Genomic DNA, 18,409 nt, shown 5'->3' with positions numbered 1-18,409 from the left:
CTTACTACTGTAAATCTGTGTTAAATTATTATGGGATCTTCAATGCTTTCAGAATCTTTACTTTTTAAAATTATTAAAAGTTTACTGTATATTAACATTTTAATGACAGTATATTTAATGAACAAAAAAGAATTATTTAATTGATCAAAATAAACATAAAAAGTGCAAACTTCGCTAAAGTGATTGGCTTGAACAAGTATTAACTTCATTATTAAAAACATATTTTTGTGTGTGTCCTCGATCGCCACATCATACATTAATACGATTTTTAAACAAAATCCACCACTTTTATGATTTATTTTCACACAAGATCTGTTGCTCCATCAATGTTAAACACAAACACATATTTTCAGTCATGCACTATGAGAGTAGTGAAGCCCCGGTGTAGCCTACCCTACATTTGATACCAAAAGAGTAATGACTGTCCCTTGATGAACTGCTAGATCTGAAGACAACTGGACCCCTATGACAATGACAATATTTAATATGGCCAGAGCCAGATGTGTTCTGCCACATCTGTGTTTCTGCGTTCACACAGCGGCAGAGCATTATAGATTATATGAAAACGGCTTATTTATTTATACACTTGTGTTAATGTAAAGATATAAACATTAAATTGGCCATTTCTGGGCATACTATCCCACTCTTTTGCAGATTGTAAGTTAATACACTTTGAATAGGCTGCTGAGGAAACGTTTGACCAGGGCATGCAGATATAATGAGAAAAGTCTTAAAATTAAAAAAACTGTTCGTGATGTTAATTTTTTGTTTATTAAATTAATTATTAATGAAATATTGGGCTTTTTTTGCAAATCAGCGAAGATGTAGGGTTGTGTTGTAAAATTATAAACCCTTCTCTAGGAGCGCTGCTGAGACCGGAAGTTTTGATTCCTCACACTGATGACGGTTTCCGGTGTGCTGGATTTGAATGTGTCGAGTGCGCCGAGCCGATGATGGTTTAAAGCTCATAAACTTCTGCTTTTCTGACTGAAGAAGCGATATATATCAACCCGCTTTTATAAGGTATGCTGAACAAACTAAACACTGTCTAAAGCTGAACTTCTGTTAGGGTTGTTAGTACGCGTGTGCGTTTGTCACATGCTCGATTGTTTAAACCACGTACACTAATAATATGATCTGTAGATATGTGTTCACTAAGATATCAAACGCTCATAAATGTTGTAATTTGTTATGTTTAATTCAAATTTTATGTTATATTAATGTTTATTATCAATTATTGCATAGATATCCAGCGTTTAGCAATTTTTTTTTTGGTTATAATGTTGTATAATACTGCTATAAGTGTACTCGTTTTTTTTAAAGTTAGTGTATTATTCATCATATATTTAATATTTTATTCATCTATTTTAACGCAGACACATAATTTTACTCGTTTTTAAAAGTTAATGTATTGTATTCAACATACATTTAATATTTTATTAATTGTATTTATCTAGTGTATTGTATTCACCATATATTTAATATTTAATTAATTTTATTCAATGCAAACATATAATTTTACTTGTTTTTAAAAGTGAATGTATTGTATTAATCATATATTTCATATTTTATTAATTGTATTCATCTAGTGTATTAAATTCAACATATATTTAATATTTTATTCATCCATTTCAATGCAAACACATAATTTTACTCGTTTTTTAAAAAGGAAATATATTGTATTTATCTCGCATCTGATATTTTTGACATTTCATTAGTCTATTTCAATGCAAAAACAAATAATTTTACACATTTTTTAAAAATTAATGTATTGTATTCAACATATTTGATTAATTTTAGTGATCTATTTCAATGCAAACACACGAAAAGCCCACAGATTGAGTATAAAACATCATGATTTGCAGCAGCTCATTCCAGACTCACTTACATTCGTAAATGTGTTTCAAGCATTTCCAGGTCAAACCTGTGGGCTTTCTAGCTAGAGAACACCTTCAGCTCAGCTTTGGTTGGTCACGTGACCGCAGGAGAGTGTCCAGGAGCCGATCCGCAGTCTCCCGGTGGCGATGGATCCCGGGACCGTGTCTCTGTTTCAGAGAGTCTCAGAGAAGCTGGGCTGGGACAGAGACGGGGGTCTCGATGAAGCTGAAGAGAAGGTCAGTGCTTATAATCAACATGTACGTCCTTTACAAAGCGACCCGTCTCACCAGAGCCCGTCCTTCTCTCCCAGCTGAGGAAGAGCCTGAGGAAGAGCCGGCGTCCAGCGCTGGGCAGCTCGGGGAAGGAGAATCACACTCCGGAGGGACAGCTGACCTCAGATGATGAAGACTTCGACCAGTGTAAGGCTGCGGCCCACATCACACACTTCCCCACGGCACACACCGCCGCTCAGACGTGCGGGATCGGTCAGAGTTTAATGTCTTTAGAAGAAGTCTCTTCTGCTCACCAAGTATTAAAGATACAAGCAAAACACAGTAATATTGTGAAATATTATGACAATTTAAAAATCTGTTTTCTATGTGAATATATAGTAAAGTGTAATTTATTCCTGTGATCAAAGCTGCATTTCAGCATCATTACTCCAGTCTTCAGTGTCACACGATCCTTCAGAAATCACTCTAATATGATGACTTGATGATCAAGAAATGTTTATCAATGTTGAAAACAGTTAAAGAAATCACTTTTATTCATCAAGGATGCATTAAATAGATCAAAAGCTACAGTAAAAATGTATAATGTTACAAAAGATTCTGTTTCAAATACATTAAATAGAACTTTCTGTTCATCAAAGTTTTCAACATTGATAATAAACATTTCTTGATCATCAAATCCTCATATTAGAGTGATTTCTGAAGGGTCATGTGACACTGAAGACTGGAGTAATGATGCTGAAACACAGCTTTGGTGAGCAGAAGAGACTCTTCTAAACACATGAAACTCTGAGTGGTCCGAGCGTCTGGACGGCGGTGCAGTGGCGAAGGCTCCGGCTGAGATCACACACTCTCCTCTCTGATTTTGAATAAGTAATCGCGTCACGATCGTTAAAGTATGAGTGTAATCTGGACACACTACATTCACCGTGTTGTCATTATCATGTGATCGATTCGACCTGCATTGATGGCGTCGCTTCACTGTCATTCAGAAACCCTCTCCTGTGGCCTCATGGGACAGTAAAGTGTCCATCAGATGAACACTTCAGATTCAGAAACACTCTATCCTACTCTTTAATGGATACTGTGAGTTCAGACAAAAGACGCTCTATAGTAGGGCAGGACATGATGTCAGATGCAGCCGTGTTTCGGCTGAACACTGTATTTGCTTGCATGGACTCTTATGTTATGCGAATGAATGAACTCTGTGTTTGATTTGTATTTCTCCAGTTCTTGCTGCAAAGGCTACACCAAAGTCCACATTAAAACAGTCTGCATCAGCGGCCCAGAAGCCACGGTGAGGATTTATATATCTGAAACACACTTTGCTATGCTAGCATGATAGCACCTAGCAGGAGGACTGCACTCGAGACATATTCTGCTGTTTCATCTGTGTGTAGTGTGTGATGTTGCTGTTTGAGCGTGAACAAGCTCCAGTTCTTCTCTATATCAGTGTCAGTGTTTCTGAACTCCTGAAACGCCTCCATTATAGTCTTGAGTTTCTTCCGGGAACAAACACGTCACAATATTCCTCATTATAATAATTAATGCGCAGAATAAAGGGGCGGGGCCTGGTTGAGTTAGTTAGTAGTGTGTTAAACTGGTGGTTATGGTAAGGGGCGGGACATTTCCCAAACACACTCGAAGCGCTCGACCAATCACAACACACTGCTCCAGCCGACCAATCAGAGCACAGTGTGCTTTTCAGGAGGAGGGGCTTCATAGAGACAGGAAGTAAACAGGGGTGTGCATCGTTGAAGAAATCAACTGGCTAGTCACGACTGTTTCCTGAAACCATATTGTCGCAAATGGGTCGTTCAACCATGTTGGTTTATGACGTCACACAGATGGTGGAGTAATAACTTATTTTAATGAATCTGTTTGAGATCATATTAACTCTAGATGTTTTGCTATAAATTTCAGACATGACATCTGAGGACTATTTCTCATTTTTCTCAGTTATTTTGCTTTATTTCCAGATTCAATCATAGGCTCGCTCTTACATAGTAGAGCACGTTCACACATGCGCAGTCTTCAGAAACGGTGCTTTAAATCTCTTGACAAACTAACAGATGTAAATGACATTTGTATGTATTATAAATTAAAGGCACAGGTTGTGCTGAATGTCATCTTGCTTATTTTGCTCAGGATAAGGATGTGTTGAGTCCTCATGTCATGTAAACTAGAAACCCTGCTTCTAACCACAGGTCGAGAGCTGTCGCTACACACACACAACTCTGCGATGCTGTTTGCGAGTGTTCGTCAGAACGATGGTTTCGGGAAACACAGACTCGTTGAACTGCTGATAACGACAAAACTTGCGATGATAGTCGGCTAATGATGCTTTCGGGAAACGCAGTCCAGAGCGTTCCTGACAGACGGGGAAGAGAGGGGCCGCAACAGTGGAGGATATGAGGAGATAATCAACAGTCAAGCAGGAAAACCTGCTCTAGTAGAGCCTGAAACAAGACCTCGCTATAAGGCACAATATATCCTCTTTAATAGTGTTATCTACTGAAGCTGCGGTCACATATATTCAACTGTTCAAGGGCGAAATCCAGTCATTTCGATAGGCATCCTTGAGCGCGGGAGTTTCACGTGCGGCGAAGGGTTTCCCCAATGCAGATTTCACACTGGGTTTGTTCACATGACCATCAGCATCTGCTGGATCTGAAACAGTGATTTCTGTGTGGATTGTGCTTCATGTAATAGACAATAGGCCATAACGCTTGGAGGCCGTAGAGATTGTATGGTGACTATACTGTATATTCACTGTATTCACATCATGACTAAATCAGATCAAACTAAATTAGCTGTTTTTCTTCCTAGAGAACCGATCCCAGTTTTGTCTTCAGATAGTGAAGATGAATTTGAAATATGTAAGTTCTTTATCAACCGCTTTCAAATCAAATAAGATGTTTTACACAACTTTTACATTTACAATTTTCTTCTTCCAGTTTTAAATCGAGTGAAAACCCCGAAGCCCAAAGGCCGGCCTCAGTCGGTGAGCAGCAGTGACGACAGGTCAGTGTGCACTACAGCTCTTCAGTGTGTCAGCACTCCTCATGCCTGTCAATCATCTGTTATTGTGATGTCACCCCTCAGTCTGAAGCGCTTCATAGTGGACGTCATCTCATCTGATGAGGATTTTGTGGCTGAGAGGAAGCCTTCTGTTATTAAAGGTATGCTCATCTTTGAGTTTGCTTACAGTCACCATGAAATCAAAACTGACAGTCTTATTTTTCAATGGCATGTTAGCAGTGTTTATTTATCGGTGCACATCATATCTTCAATCTTCAATCAGGATAACTTCCCTCCCTATCAGCAACGACATCTCTTTTCCTACATCTGTTCTTGTTCCGGAAGTGTTTCACTTGGATGTACGTCACATAGAGAAGAAATGATACATTTCTGTTTTCTGCCGACTTTGAAATGCACAAACTGCACGTAATATCCGTCTTTGTGTGCGTGCAGACGGCTGAACACATGAAGTCCCCCTGTAGTCCATCATTTTATCCCTTAAAACTAGAGATGCAGCGAAATTTCTGCCGCTGAAAATTATCGACCGAAAATGTAATTTCCGGTTATTGGTCGAACTCAAACTCTGGTAATAATAGCTTTGTTGGACTATACATTTTGAATATTGATCAAAAAGTAAATGTGGTAAATCTGATTCTGTTGCATAGAACTGAATGAAGAATAATATATTGATATAAAGATTGATATTTAATATTATTTTAATATAGGCCTATTTTCTGTCCAATTTTTTTGTTACTTTAAACAAAAGCGTGGTTATTTAATTTGCTTGTATTTTTTAAAAAATTCAGATTCAGTAAAATTATTGAATTTAATTAAAAAGTCTAATAATAATACAATTGTACAAAAAAACTAATTTAAAATAAGAAATTAATTAAAAAAATATTAAATCATTTTTGGTTTAGATTTTCAACCCAAAATTTTCATTTCGGTGCATCCCTACTTAACTCATCTTTGATCACCAAAATGACATATTTAAACTTTTTTTTTTTCTTGGAAAAAAAATTCTTCATGCCTTAAAATATCTTGAATGTAACTCGACACCCTTGGCTAATTTAGTATGCGCGGTTCTATGAATATGCAAATTAGCCCCGCCTCCACTCACTCACTCAGCTCAGAGATCCACTGGTTGACGGTCACACGTTGATCTGATTGGTTACAAGGTAGTTTGTGACGTCAGAAACACCAGCGATTTCAAAGCGTGTGTTTGAGACTGTCTTTGGTTCACTGCAGTTTTAAGGAGAAAATACTCAGCAATGCTGTCGACTTATGAGTTTACACATGGTTTGTCTTAAAGCAGATTAAAAACACCACATAGACACATAAACAACATTAAAAGCTGGATTTACACCACAGGGGAACTTTAAACAATTCTGACTTCTGCTTCCAAAGTGTGACTCTGATATAAATTGGATTTGCTTCTGATGTCTAGCCATCATATTTATAAGCGAAGGCTTATTTGAGTTCTGAATTATTCATTCATGGATCACAACCATTGTTCCTTTAATATAAAATAGCCACTAAATCAAGGTTTTTTTCTTTTTTTTGGCTGAACCCTGTTCTGTTGCTTCTGTACAGGGAAAGCCAAGCCTGCTAGAACTCCTAAATCCGTCCCGAAGAGCGAGAGATGTCCCCCGCCCCGCTGTGATCCCCCAGTGTTCCTGAGCGACAGTGATGAGGACGGCAGCGCTGAGATCAGGAGCACCTGGAGGACCAGACACACCCGAGAGGACGAGCCTCGTGTCCCGCTGACTCCCAGCGCTGGAGACGACACCGGCAGCTCCGAGGAGGAGTTCCAGTCCTTGCTGAACCGGGTCCGGCAGAACCAGTGTCTCGCAGGCAGAGCTCAGGCCAGCCCGAGGACGCCTGCAGGTACAGCGCACACACACACTTCTCACTCATGAATGAGTGACGCACAACACTGACCAGTGTTGGGGAAAGTTACTTTGAAAAATAATGCATTACAATATTGCGTTACTCCCTTAAAAAGTAACTAATTGCATTTTTAGGAAAGTATTGCGTTAACCCTCTGGGGACCAAAAACGCGCCCGCGCGTTTTGCTCGTTTTTTTTTTTTAGCAATGAAAATAAACACTAAATGCTCTGTTAATTTTGATCTTTCATTTTCGTGTAATACATCAAACGATCCTGTTCAGTTTCTATTTTTTTTCTGTATACTCACAATAAAAATAAAGTGTTTTGCTTTTTGACAAATAAAGAAAAATTAACATGATGCGATTTCTGCCTTCTCACTGTCAGTAAACTCCCATTTGAAACGCGTTCGAAAATGATCTATAACTCCGCGAAAATTCAGTCAAACAGGCAAACAGACCCACGGGCATAAAGCTTGAGATCGCATCTGTTAAATGAAGTAACTTATAAAAAAAACAAATATTCTCATCTTCTGTAATCTGTATAAAAAGAGAGCGACTCCAGTCGAGCTCATTACGAGCTAATTCACAGTAATGTGACCACTCCCCGGAGAGCGCGTGCTATTCAAACGCAAATTCTGAGAACTATAAAGATCTGTGAAACGCCCACATCAGCTGTAAACAAAGCGCGTCGCGACTCCTCGCAAGTGAGACATTATAGCCTACCTTATGGAGAAAAGATTCCTCAGAACAGTGCTGATATGAGGAGCAATATCTCCTGAAATGAGGAGCAGATCGCGCTGAGGAGTGAGGTAGGCTGTTTTCTTTTCTCACGTGTGGAATAACGTTATGGAATAACGTTAGTGTAGGCCTATGCAAACCGCAAAAAGATGAATCGCATTTCTATAATATGACTCGCCTTTCTGTGAGATGAATGAAGGGTACATATTTGTAAAGACTGTTTAGCCTAAATATGAATCGCGCGTCTGTGTGTGAAAGAATAAACTGCTTTGCTATAGCCTACTGAGATGAGTAAAAATCGACTGGAATATGTTGAAATAAAATGTATTTGTATAAGCAACGTATTAAACTGCAAATTAGCATTTATATGCCCTAATATTTCATAAAAACAACGCTACAGTCAGTCACTTGTTGACTAGATTTGGGTACAGTTTTTAGGCTACTGTAAAATATACTGCCACATAAAATAAGCTTTTGTTTAGCAATTTCTGCTCATATCTAACGTTTTATATATATATATATATATATATATATATATATATATATATATATATATATATATATATATATATATATATATATATATATATATATATTTGTCAAAAATAAAGTCATAGACTAAGATGTTAGATGTTCCAATGCGGCTATATTCAAACTAATGAATACATATGATAAAATGTAGGCCTATAATCTTTTTTCTTTTTCTTTTTTACAAAGAAAGAGTACACTTGAAATATTGTTGAAATTGTAATTATTGTTGTAATTGTAACATTTTTAATAAAATAGCAAAACATATTTACAAGAGAGATGTAAGCAAAATCTTAAATGGTCAATATAAGTCTTCTAAATACATCCTTTGTCCTTGTATTGTGGCTCAGTCAGTGTCACACCTGAATGAATGGCTCATTAGGCAGAGTCATTATGCAGAGTGGGTGTAAACTACTCCTCCCCCTCGCATATTGGCTTTCCAAGCAAAACCTGTTTTACACCATTTAAATCAATGTATTTTTTTTTTTGTGAACGATAAAGCAAGACTATTTTCATATAATTTTGAAGCTAGAACTCAAAGGGACCACATCCATTGGTCAAAAGTCTTGTGGACACATATTTAATATGTGTTTTGTGGTCTTAATTCAGCAACTTTCATTTTTATTTTTTCCAATAACCACGCATAAAAATTATTCTCTTAAAAATACAAACATCTACATACAAGTTGCTCGCATATTATGGTAGCCCTGTTTGTGCTATATATAGTGAATTTACACCTTTGTCATTAACATGTTTATAAATAACTGAAAAAAGCACAAAATTCAGGGCATGTCAGAACATCTCAAGGGCCCCAAAAACACCTTGGTCCCCAGAGGGTTAAGGCCCGTGCACACCGGGACGATTATCGCACGCTTATCACCAGCGTGCCGAGTGATGCTTCACTCTCTGAATCCTGTTTGATCTGCAACTCCTCTCCATAACAACTCCCTCTTCTCGAGGTTTCTGTAGTCGCTGTGGCGTTTGAGTTCAGACACCAGCAGCTCTACATTCATCTCGCCTCGTTGCATCTTCCTCTTCCTCTTCGTCTTTTATCAATGTCTGCTCGGCAAGATCGTTTTGTGCTTGAGCTCCACCAATAACCATAGATATAATATTTATTACGTCTATGCCAAGAACTGTAACTTCAGCAGCTCCAGGCACATGTCATTGGTCGGACAGGTTTTAACGCGGCGTCAATTTTATTTTATTTTTTTAATTTATTTATAAAATTACGCTTTTACGTCTGGCAAAACATCTGCTGCTGTTCTGGATAACGGGAGAACACTTTAACACTTTACCAGTAAAACCCCAAAATCTGTAGTTATTTTTGCTTATGGTTTAACTAAGTCATGGAAGGTCAGAAGCAAGTACATTGGTCAATAAAGTGAGATTAAATTAATTTTTCATTTTTTTTATTTAACAGATTTAGTTATTGGAGGTTTGCATAGTATTCTGATTCTGCATTTCAGTGATTTTTATTAATTTTGAGGAATATTGAATCTTTACTAGTTTACCATGGAGAGGAGGGGTAGAGTCATTATCACCAGAGCTTCTCAGTGATTTTAGTCCGTCTGAATGTGCATCTCAGTGATCATCACAGACAATATCAGTAAAGATTATGGCGACTTTTACCTTCTGTAAAAAGATCCGAAAAAATGACCTTAGGTAATACTAATCCCGTGCGAATAGACCCGCTGTAAATATGTACGTAAATATGTTGTCATTTCCTGTTTAAAAGTAGTTTTCCGCTGTTTTCCAAGTATGGAGACGCTTAAAGAAGCATCAGTCGCGTTCTAGATGCTGGGACGAGTCTGTGGCAAAACTCAAGTGTTTCACACACACCATTCAGATCAGAGAGAGGAACTTGTTAGAGGAACAAAACATCTTTTAGCGTTAAATAAGTGTCTATTACCAAAATAATCAAATCAGGATTTATTTAATAAATCGTTCAATTGGACATAACTGCTTTATATAAATATAGGTTATATGTGTTTGTGCACGTGATATCCGGTGTGTAAATCAAGTTACTCTCCCACTTCTGCTAGTTTTACTGAGATCTCAAATCCTGTGCGAATCAGCTGTTGAAGGGGTGGTTGATTATGATTTCACTTTTCTAACTTTAGTTAGTGTGTAATGTTGCTGTTTGAGCATAAACAACATCTGCAAAGTTACAAAGCTCAAAGTTCAAAGCAAAGGGAGAGATTTGCTTTTAAAGAAATCGCTTTTTAAGGACTACAACAAACGGCTGGTAGAGACTACACGACATTCCTCCCGGGTTAGTGACATCATACATAAACCCCGCCCCCGCAACACGATTTGTAGATTATCAAGACAGAATATGCTAATTAGTGAATAGAAGATAACTCCACATCGGCAACATAAACTCTTCAACTAACCATTCAGAAATGTCCTGTTGCTTCTACATGTTGTCACTTCTTCTAGAGTCTCTCCATCTTTGTCTGACTTAGGCCTGTCGCGATAGTCGATAAGTCGATTAATCGCACGATAAAAAAAATGAGCTCGATAATTTTTCCGGCCGCGATAATTCCATTTGCATGCTTGTTTGTTTTCCTCGTCTCTCTCTCTCTCTACCAAAGAGACTGGATGACCACTCTCGCTCGGTTCTTTAGCGTATAGGAGGAGTGAACCCTCTTGTTGTCAGTTGCATGGTCTTTGTGTGGGGAGGCGGCGCCGCGGCGCTTGTCAGTCACATGGTCTTTGTATGGGAAAGCGCCGGCGGGACTGTTTGCGGCTACTGCCGGGAGAGAGAGAAGACGCTAGTTGTGAGTTGCGACAGAGAGCCCTATCACATGAAAATGCGTATCTATACCACGAATGTTATTTCTCGTGCCATTTATACACCAAAAATAGTTTTTGCGTGCATATGATACGCTCTTTATGGCGTGTAATACGCACGCACTCCTCACCCCTAATCCTAACCAAGTATTTTCAGTACGTATCATACACGCAATAAAGTGCGTCTCCGTCTTCCCGACAGTACACAATCACTTGACAAAGTAACAGGAGTAACAGTGCAAAATTGTGTGATATGGCTTGAGGCTTTTTTTTATTTGTTTACAAAGGTCCTAACTGTCAGTTTTGCCTGTTATGGAATGTATCACTATTTAAGCCTAATGTCTAAAGCCTAATGTTTAATATTTTTTGAAGTGCTATTTTGTTTACATCCATTTTATTTATTAACAGACATTTATTTTGTTAACAGACACTAAGAGTCCATTGCTTTCATTGTTTTGTTCATTTTTTTGGATATTTAAAATGTTTTCCGTTTTCAATGTTTAATATTCTTTAGAAATAAAAGTTTATAGATCGTTGAAAAGGTGTACCTGCATTATTATGCCATTATAATTATATTAAATGAAAATGGTCTCAGAACGACAATATTATCGTTTATCGCGATAATTTCTTGGACAATTTATCGTCCAGCAAAATTTGTTATCGTGACAGGCCTAGTCTGACTCCGGTTTGAACATAAAAGGCTAAAAGTTTTGAAATTTTCAGTGCGTGTGTGTGTGTGAAGTAAAAGCACACAAGCTGTTGTAGCTCCGCCCCCTGCGCCGGGAGCAGCAGCTCATTTGCATTTAAAGGAACAGACACAAAACAGTGCGTTTTTGCTCACCCTCAAAAAGTGACAATCTTAACAGGCTATATAAAAATATCTGTGGGGTATTCTCTGCTAAAACTTCACATACACACTCTGGGGACATCAGAGACTTATTTTACATCTTGTGAAAAGGGCATTATACCCCCCTTTTAACATTACAGACGTCCTGTGGTAAAATTACATTACTCCATCTACCCTCGTTAAGCTAATCCCGTCTGAATAGGGCTAAATGAAGGATTCGCAAGCACATTTATAGAGCAGGGTCGATTTGATATGTGCTGTATGAACGGAGATGGTTTACTGCTTGTTGTTTATCGTTTACATTCAAATTTGCACATTAAACGTGTGCGCAAAAATTGGAATATCACATAAAACATTTGCGAATAAAGCAGTGTTTCCAAGAGAACAAAATCGTCACTTCTTGGGAAACTGGTGCAAAATATCAGTAATAAAACTAAGCTTCTGCGATCTGGCTCTTCTTCCCTCTATCATAAATGAGTTTGAGCAGAAGAGACTTCTTTTAAAAACACTAAAAATCGAGCCGATCCAGATCTTCTGACTGGTAGTGTAGTTCACAGCAGTCTTGGAGCGAAATTAAATCTGAATGATTTCCAGCTATAATTGCAAACTGAACCAAGTATTCTTATTTTATTATATTCTTGTTGTTTTCTCTCTGCATGTAGAACCCAAACCACGACCTCCCTGTCTGTCCACACCATCTGCCGTGGGTAAGAGAGCGGTTAACCGGCCGGCACCGGGTAAAGGCGCGTCAGTAACCCAGACCCCGGTGCCCCAGAGTCCCGTCATCAGACCCGTGAGCCGAACCGAGCCCAGAGCTCCTCCCAGCAGCAGGTACTGATGAGCCTCCCCATCTGAGCACCGCACACACACACACACACACACACACACACACACACACCATCAGGGTCGGGGATCTTTGGGTTTTTCACGATTCCGGTGTCAAATCGATACTTTAAAAGAAAGAGCCTCAAAACGATGGTGAATGACGTTAAAGGTGCAGTGTGTGATATTTAGGAGGATCTGTTGACAGAAATGCAATATCATATACATAACTGTGTGTTCAGTGGTGTGTAAAGACTGTACATAATGAACCAATATGTTTGTATAACCTTAGAATGAGCCATTTCTCTCTACACACACCGCGGGTCCGTTTACATCAACATGTTTCTACAGTGGCCCTGAATGGACAAACGCGTTTCGTCACTGTTGTTCTTCGTGCAGAGAAGCTTCAGCTAAAGTCAGCGAATAAAACACTGACACAATGATGAACAGGTGACAATAATACTCACAATAACATATCGTTTTACTGAATAATCAAGTAAACCTAATTTCTTAATTAATCTTTGTAAAGAAACCTCATTGCTGAACTGGCTACTCTCTGCTGTCTCAGATGACGACATCACTTCCTGTCGGCCATCGTAACTTCTGTTGGGTGCATTTCACAACCTCACCACTAGATGCCGCTAAAATTACACACTGCACCTTTAAGTGGCACTGAAGTGAGGCACCGACATCTGCGTTTTGATTCGGTCCGGTTACATACCGGTTCATTATTGGCTCCGGGACGGGTTTCAGTACCCGACCCTACATGCCGTCAGCACTGATGATGACGCTCATACCCTGCTGTTCCCGTTTGCCAGAGCGCTGGTGTGTAAAACTCCCGGATGCTTCCTGCAGTCTCTGGCTGATCCGGGATCCTCGTTCTGCCGCAGCTTCAAACAGAAGAAAGAGGAGCTGACCGGCAAACTCTTCCAGCTCTACAACACCAGCGTGTTCGACAGTCAGGTACACATGATGACTAGCGGTGTGTGCTCAGGCGCTCGTATCACTAGGGTTAATGTCTAGGGTTCGAGGTTTAAACCCACATCGTGTTCATGTCATGTTCACTGTGTGTACTGCATGTTAAATTAAAGGATAAGAGTCTAATCTAGACAAACCATCCGCCATTTTATAACAAAATAACCATTTATATACTTTTATCCACACATTACGTCATCACGTTGAAAGGCTTTTATGTCTCCTCTCACACATGCGCACTTCAATTAGCCGACAGAGCACAGGTTAAGGTGTGAAATCTGGGTAATGGGCAAAAATCCTGCTGTGTCAATTGGTTTACTCTTAAGCTGTTTATGACCTTACGGCGATAAAGGGAAATGGTTTAACGCGTTTACATGATCACAAACACACACGTTGTCGGCTTAAGCATTATCACATTCTTTCAACTCAAAATAACTCACAATTTCATGCATAACCCTTTTAATTCAGCTCTAAATATCTTACATTGGGTGTCTTTGCTACCCTGGAAATCCAGAGTCCTCGCGAGAGCACAAGTTGAATTTGCTCAGCGAGTTACTCTGGCGTCGAGTAATGATGCTCGTTAACTATGCCCTGATAGCCGAGCTGCACCAATCACAGCGGGTTATCTGATATAGGCGGGCCAGAGGCGAGTTAAACAGAAGACGACAGCGCAGCGACATATGTGAATGACATGTATTGTTGTGATTGGTCGTAGTGTTCTCCAATTGCGTGCAGTGAGATTTTCAAATGCATGCTTGGTGCCGCCCCTCGAGCTGGGCGATGTTCATTACTCAGTGCCAGACCATTAATCTTTCAGATTTGGGATTGGGATTTCCAGGCTATGTCTTCGCCGACCTCTTGTGGAAAATAAATAATATAACATGATATTTCATGACTCCTGCCACTAGATGGCCTTATAGCTCTATATGGAGCAAATGAGCTGTTCCTCTGGGTCCTAAAGTCAGTTCCCTTCAGTTTGCATTCAGATACACATGTAGACATTACATATGTCATTTTGTGTTAAAGTTTTAGCATTTTTAGTTTGAATTTTGAGCATTTTTAGGTTTTTCTATGTGTACTCAATCATTCCTCGCATTACATTCATTCCTATGGGGGTCTAATTGACCCGCGAGGGAAGGATTTGTTACTTATTTCAACCACAAAACTCCTCGAATCCATTAAATTTTTTTGTGTATATTTGTGGTTCAAGTGCGCCATAAGGTCTTGGACCCCTCTGATGAACACTCAATTCAGCAAAACACCTTAGCAATTGTATAGCATTGCACTGGCAACCAGTCACAACACTTTTAGGCTAATTTACACCGTTCCAACAGACACTGACCACCAGATTCACACAGAAAGCGTTTTAAAATGAAACCCAGAAGATGCAGGGCAGAGGAATGGGGAAAAAAAAGGTGTCTGGTTTTTAAAATCATTACTTTCAATGAAAGTAATACTTCAATACTTCCCTCCCCTCAGCTTCCCACGGACATGTCTGTCACATGGAACAAGAAAATGCGTAAGACAGCGGGGTATTGCGTCTCGGGCCAGGAGCGCGGCACGGGGACACGGTACGCTCGCATCGAGCTGTCCGACAAAGTGTGCGACTCTGCAGGTGCTCGTCTTCACCGCTTTAAGATCCTCGACAGCTCAGCAGAGGCTTGGCAGTAAACATGATGTGTTTCCCCCGACAGATCGTCTACGGGACACGCTGGTCCACGAGATGTGTCACGCCGCCACGTGGCTGATCAACGGCGTTCGTGACGGGCACGGGCCCTTCTGGAGGCTCTATGCCCGTAAAGCGATGCTGGCTCATCCCGAGCTCCCGATGGTGACCCGCTGCCACAGCTACGACATCAACTACAAGTACCAGTACCAGTGTAACCGCTGCAACAACTCGTGAGTACACAGCTCTCCTGCTGTTTTATGGTACTGTCACATTTACTATATATATATACAGGGTTTCCGCGGAGTCATAAAAAGTCATAAAACGCCTTAAATTTAATAATAAGAATTTTAGGCCATAAAAAGTCATAATAATGTCCGGATTTTCCATACAAGGTCATAAATTTCATTTAGCCACGTCTTAAATTGATATGCTCGTTCATTCGTTGGTTCTACCATTGCCTTTTCCCCTTGAAAATGCGCTGGCGGCATAATGTTAAATGCACAGGTTAAATGCGCCAAAAGCGGAACGCTCATTTGAACCGCGCGCCACACGGACCATTTACCCGCTCGGCTCCAAGTCCAAACGGCAGCGCAGCGCGAGCTTAGTAGAACTGACGCGTTTACTCCGATTGGTCTCGGTCACAAGATCCAGTGAGAAGTGCTTGAATTCAGCGAAGAACACACTGTCTCAGTGATTTAAACCAGTTTAAAGGCAGGTGAAGCAGCGCTGACCAACAGGAGAAACACTGCACAACGATACAGTCAGAAGGCTTTTCCGTCTACAATCTCCCATCATTTATCATGGATTTACTGTAACATTAGCCTAGTTATATTAACTGCACCATGTGGGATATACATATTGAATGTTATTATATTATTAGTGCTGTTAATGTATTAAAGGACTAATGGAATATTTACAGTATTTAATAATGTATTTAGGCTACTGTTTTTCATACATTTCCTGAAGACGCGTGCCATCAAAGTTAGGCAACACAAACCTGTTTCAAGACTTGACCCCTATTAGCACATGCAGAAACTAAGTAATTATTTTCCCAATAAAGATATTTATTTTGTTAAGGACAAATGTTTGAATGTCCTACCTCAGATTTGTGAAATGTTCACCTGTTTTAGCAAGTGTTTGTCATTATATTTTCTGACAGTAAAGAGTAAAGTTAGTTTAAAACCACAATTAACGCTCTGGTTTCTACAACTTTCACTTAGAAGCAACAGTCTGCCTTTAAACTTGAAAGAAATAAAGATTTGACATTTATCGTGATAATTATCGTTATTATTGACTAATATAAAACAATTATCATGATAATTGTTTTTGGCCATATTGCCCAGCCCTAACTGAAATCTCCCGGTCTATCACAATGGGAAAGTGTAGGCCTACATTTAACGAGCCATGGCTCAAAGATGGTGTGTTTAGTAGTTGGCTCAAGCCCATTGCAAATAATCAGTATCAAGCATATTGCACACTGGGTAAGAAGGCGTTGGAGCTGTCTTTAGGCATTTAAATAATACATCTTGTTACTTTCAATGAAAGTAGAAAAAAATTTTTTTAAAGGAATTTTAATGAATTTTTCATAATTCGTGTAGGTCATAAATTTAAATCATAATGGTCATAAAAAGGTCTTAAAAAGTCTTAAATTTGACTGACCAAACCCTGCAGAAACCCTGTATATATATATAACTTATTACGTATACAACTTTTTTTTTATATGTCGATTAAAAAAAAACTATTGAGAAATGACACCGTTTCCATTAACCGATTAATCGTCACAATAATGGGTCGATTACTGAAATAGCCGCTAGTCTGCTCCTGCTGGGTCCCGCACTCATGATGACTGTGTGTGTCTCTGTCCCTCACAGGATCGGCCGCCACTCGAAGTCTCTGGACACCACGAAGTTTGTGTGTGCGCTGTGCACCGGACAGCTGGTGCTGCTGACGCCCTCGAGGCCGCGCGCGCCCGCACCCTTCGCCAGCTTCGTGAAGGAGAACTACAGCTCCGCCAGACAGGAGCTCGCAGGACAGGGTCACGCAGAGGTCATGCGCAAACTCAGCGCCGACTTCGCCAGCAAGACACGTCTCAGTCAGAGCTGATCTCTGAACACACACACACGCACGCACACACACACACACACACACACACACACGAGTCTCAGTCAGAGCTGATCACCGATCTCTCTCTCACACACACACACACACCTCAGTCAGAGCTGATCTCTGAACACACACACACACACACACACACACACACACACACACACACGAGTCTCAGTCAGAGCTGATCTCTGAACACACACACACACACACACACACACACACACACACGTCTCAGTCAGAGCTGATCTCTGATCACACACACACACACACACACACACACACACACACACACACACGGCTCAGTCAGAGCTGATCTCTGAACACACACACACACACACACACACACACACACACACACACACGTCTCAGTCAGAGCTGATCTCTGAACACACACACACACACACACGTCTCAGTCAGAGCTGATCTCTGATCTCACACACACGAGTCTCAGTCCGAGCTGATCACCGATCTCTCTCTCTCACACACACACACACACACACACACACACACACACACACACACACACACACACACGAATCTCGAATACCTCCAACCGTAGTTTGAGTTGTTCATATGCAGCGTCAACTTACTTGAAATCTCTCTTCAGTTTTACTGGTTTTCTACTGTGAATGCTGTTACTCTGGGTAATCTGATGACCTGAGCCGTGTTCGTTCACTCCTGTTCGCTGTTAAACCTCGAGCCCGAAGGGAAGTGTGTGATCCTCTTCATCTGTGTCTGTGTGTCGCGTGGGCTAGTTATGCCTGTTTTCTGCTGTATTTGTGTTTGGATGTGTCTATTTTATATTTTTTTCAGAATAAACAAATGAGTTATTTGATTCTCCTTTGTTCCTCTTCTGTCCACAACACTGAATATAAACAGATGTTGATTCCTCTGCTCACCACGGCTGCATT

The 18,409-nt window shown here is 40.0% G+C and overlaps 1 protein-coding gene across 1 annotated transcript; it reads left to right on the top strand.

The window, feature by feature from the left end:
• The first annotated feature begins 871 nt into the window (after nt 1-871).
• gcna (germ cell nuclear acidic peptidase) lies at nt 872-18,334 on the top strand. Its single transcript, XM_081383291.1, has 13 exons — nt 872-1,023; nt 1,909-2,114; nt 2,189-2,297; nt 3,339-3,405; nt 4,938-4,987; nt 5,066-5,132; nt 5,214-5,290; nt 6,723-7,016; nt 12,589-12,757; nt 13,567-13,711; nt 15,203-15,338; nt 15,418-15,622; nt 17,264-18,334. Exons 2-13 carry the CDS (start codon nt 2,025-2,027, stop codon nt 17,493-17,495), a joined length of 1,641 nt encoding a protein of 546 aa, XP_081239417.1. The 5' UTR covers nt 872-1,023; nt 1,909-2,024; the 3' UTR covers nt 17,496-18,334.
• The last annotated feature ends 75 nt before the right edge of the window (nt 18,335-18,409 follow it).

This window comes from Scardinius erythrophthalmus (assembly GCF_964197995.2).
Source record: "Scardinius erythrophthalmus genome assembly, chromosome: 13".
Lineage (NCBI taxonomy): Eukaryota > Metazoa > Chordata > Actinopteri > Cypriniformes > Leuciscidae > Scardinius > Scardinius erythrophthalmus.
This window is presented reverse-complemented; position numbering and strand designations above follow the sequence as displayed.